At 47.7% G+C, this 3,942-nt stretch overlaps 1 protein-coding gene across 1 annotated transcript; it reads left to right on the forward strand.

The window, feature by feature from the left end:
- Window positions 1-450: 450 nt before the first annotated feature.
- LOC138361028 (uncharacterized) lies at window positions 451-2,465 on the forward strand. Its single transcript, XM_069320499.1, has 2 exons — window positions 451-624; window positions 741-2,465. Exons 1-2 carry the CDS (start codon window positions 463-465, stop codon window positions 1,251-1,253), a joined length of 675 nt encoding a protein of 224 aa, XP_069176600.1. The 5' UTR covers window positions 451-462; the 3' UTR covers window positions 1,254-2,465.
- Window positions 2,466-3,942: the final 1,477 nt, after the last annotated feature.

The following is a 3,942-nucleotide window of genomic DNA, read 5'->3' on the forward strand; positions in this document are numbered from 1 at the left end:
ATAATAGGCTGACACTGTCCACAGGTGATAATGGTGCTGACACTGACCACAGGTGATAATGGGGCTGGCATTGACCACAGGTTATAGTGGGCTTGACACTGACCACAGGTGATAATGGGGCTGACACCGACCACAGGTGATAATGGGGCTGACACTGACCACAGGTGATAATGGGGCTGACATTGACCACAGGTGATAGTGGGCCTGACACTGACCACAGGTAATAATGGGGCTGACACCGACCACAGGTGATAATGGGGCTGACACTGACCACAGGTGATAATGGGGCTGACATTGACCACGGGTGATAATGGGGCTGACACTGTCCACAGGTGATAATGGGGCTGACACTGACCACAGGGGATAATGGGGCTGACACTGACCACAGGTGATAATGGGGCTGACACTGACCACAGGTGATAATGGGGTTGACACTGTCTACAGGTTGAGGACCTCCGCAGGATGAGGGAGCCCGTCAAGAGGCTGGTGGAGGCTGGCCGGGTGTTGGCCGTCCAGGAAGACCAAGATGGCCGCCGCTCCGCCAGGATAACTCTACAAGACGGACAGCTGTTCCTCCACTCACTCCTGCGTCAGCCCACGCCCGCCGACGCTCACACCCTCCAGGTTACTTTATTACACCCACTAGTCTTACTGACATTACTGATTTACTGAGTTATGATAACTAATATGATAACATTTTGTTGTACAGTTATCAGCATGATTTATTTCATTTTCTGCAGGAGAGTGAGGTTGTGGGCGTGCTGGAGCCCTCCTGCACCCTGGCGTTCCTTGACCTCGGGTGGGCGGGGTCAACAAGAGGGCGGGTCACCATCCGGCTGACCCCTGACACTCCGCTGGCCAGACAGTTTGTGTTGTTGTGTACGGGCCAGCGGGGCCACACCTACCGCAACACTAAACTGTTACAGGTGTGGTACAAGGGTGAGCCGTGGGAGCGGGTGGAGGGCGGAGACTACGAGAGTAATGATGGTAAGGGAGGAGCCCCACTGCTGCCTGACCTCCAGGGGCAGTACCGGGAGTCAGGCCGGGCAGGAGCTGTGTTGTCCTTGTGGGGGCCGGGGGGTCCCATGAGTGCCCAGTTCGTCATCACCACCAGGGACCGCCAGGATGGTGTCCAGTGGTTAAATGTCTTCGGTGATGTGGTGAGCGGCCTGGATGTGGTGAGGGCAGCAGTCAACCACAGGGACATTAGGGAGGTGACTGTGGTGGACTGTGGTGTTGTGCTGCCACTCTAGTTCACTGTACCACCACCATCATCACTGTGGTGTTGTGCTGCCACTCTAGTTCACTGTACCATCACTACTGTGGTGTTGTGCTGCCACTCTAGTTCACTGTACCATCACTACTGTGGTGTTGTGCTGCCACTCTAGTTCACTGTACCACCACCATCACTACTGTGGTGTTGTGCTGCCACTCTAGTTCACTGTACCACCACCATCACTACTGTGGTGTTGTGCTGCCACTCTAGTTCACTGTACCATCACTACTGTGGTGTTGTGCTGCCACTCTAGTTCACTGTACCATCACCATCACTACTGTGGTGTTGTGCTGCCACTCTAGTTCACTGTACCACCACCATCACTACTGTGGTGTTGTGCTGCCACTCTAGTTCACTGTACCACCACCATCACTACTGTGGTGTTGTGCTGCCACTCTAGTTCACTGTACCATCACCATCACTACTGTGGTGTTGTGCTGCCACTACAGTTCACTGTACCACCACCATCACTACTGTGGTGTTGTGCTGCCACTCTAGTTCACTGTACCATCACCATCACTACTGTGGTGTTGTGCTACCACTCTAGTTCACTGTACCATCACTACTGTGGTGTTGTGCTGCCACTCTAGTTCACTGTACCACCACTATCACTACTGTGGTGTTGTGCTGCCACTCTAGTTCACTGTACCATCACCATCACTACTGTGGTGTTGTGCTACCACTCTAGTTCACTGTACCACCATCATCACTATCACTCCTGCATCACCATGGACTGCGTGTTTTGATGCCAATGTAATTTAAGCACACACCTTTATCACTCTATCATCATAACTTCACTATCTTTGGTATTTATACTTTGGTATCATATACCTGACAATCACGGCTGTATCACCATCAATGCTATATCTTCTCAATACTGTAACCTATCATTGCTGTATCACTATAGCTTCACTATCACCTCTATATATCACCATCACCTCAGGCCCCACGCTTGGGGTCATATACTGACCATGTTGAGTAACAAATTGTTGGTGTCACTATATGACAGCTGTTGTCACTGTTATATCACCAACAGCTCACTATCACATAACACTATCACTGCTACACCAACATCATTTCACTTTCACCGCATTATCACCTCACAGTGATAGATTTCCTCCTTACATTCACTGTTATATCACTTTCACTGCTACAGCACCACTACCTCACCATCACTGTCATATCACCATCACCTCAGTATCACTGCTATACTACCATCACTTCACTATCACTGCTATTTCACTATCACTCGGGTGTGTTTTGGTATTACCATACTGGACCATGGTGTGTTGTGATATTACCATACTGGACCATGGTGTGTTGTGATATTACCATACTGGTCCATGGTGTGTTGTGATATTACCATACTGGACCATGGTGTGTTGTGATATTACCATACTGGTCCATGGTGTGTTGTGATATTACCATACTGGTCCATGGTGTGTTGTGATATTGCCATACTGGTCCATGGTGTGTTGTGATATTACCATACTGGTCCATGGTGTATTGGGATATTACCATACTGGTCCATGGTGTGTTGTGATATTACCATACTGGACCATGGTGTGTTGTGATATTACCATACTGGTCCATGGTGTGTTGTGATATTGCCATACTGGACCATGGTGTGTTGTGATATTACCATACTGGTCCATGGTGTGTTGTGATATTGCCATACTGGACCATGGTGTGTTGTGATATTACCATACTGGTCCATGGTGTGTTGTGATATTACCATACTGGTCCATGGTGTGTTGTGATATTACCATACTGGTCCATGGTGTGTTGTGATATTACCATACTGGTCCATGGTGTGTTGTGATATTACCATACTGGACCATGGTGTGTTGTGATATTACCATACTGGTCCATGGTGTGTTGTGATATTACCATACTGGACCATGGTGTGTTGTGATATTACCATACTGGTCCATGGTGTATTGGGATATTACCATACTGGTCCATGGTGTGTTGTGATATTACCATACTGGACCATGGTGTGTTGTGATATTACCATACTGGTCCATGGTGTATTGGGATATTACCATACTGGACCATGGTGTGTTGTGATATTACCATACTGGTCCATGGTGTGTTGTGATATTACCATACTGGACCATGGTGTGTTGTGATATTACCATACTGGTCCATGGTGTGTTGTGATATTACCATACTGGACCATGGTGTGTTGTGATATTACCATACTGGACCATGGTGTGTTGTGATATTACCATACTGGTCCATGGTGTATTGGGATATTACCATACTGATCCATGGTGTGTTGTGATATTACCATACTGGACCATGGTGTGTTGTGATATTACCATACTGGTCCATGGTGTATTGGGATATTACCATACTGGACCATGGTGTGTTGTGATATTACCATACTGGTCCATGGTGTGTTGTGATATTACCATACTGGACCATGGTGTGTTGTGATATTACCATACTGGTCCATGGTGTGTTGTGATATTACCATACTGGACCATGGTGTGTTGTGATATTACCATACTGGACCATGGTGTGTTGTGATATTACCATACTGGTCCATGGTGTGTTGTGATATTGCCATACTGGACCATGGTGTGTTGTGATATTACCATACTGGTCCATGGTGTGTTGTGATATTGCCATACTGGACCATGGTGTGTTGTGATATTACC

This window comes from Procambarus clarkii, unplaced genomic scaffold (assembly GCF_040958095.1).
Source record: "Procambarus clarkii isolate CNS0578487 unplaced genomic scaffold, FALCON_Pclarkii_2.0 HiC_scaffold_149, whole genome shotgun sequence".
NCBI lineage: Eukaryota > Metazoa > Arthropoda > Malacostraca > Decapoda > Cambaridae > Procambarus > Procambarus clarkii.

Coding starts and splice junctions, on each gene's coding strand:
- LOC138361028 (XM_069320499.1), top strand. CDS start 463: ATGAGGGAGCCCGTCAAGAGGCTGGTGGAGGCTGGCCGGGTGTTGGCC. Junction 625..740: donor CCGACGCTCACACCCTCCAG/GTTACTTTATTA, acceptor CATTTTCTGCAG/GAGAGTGAGGTTGTGGGCGT.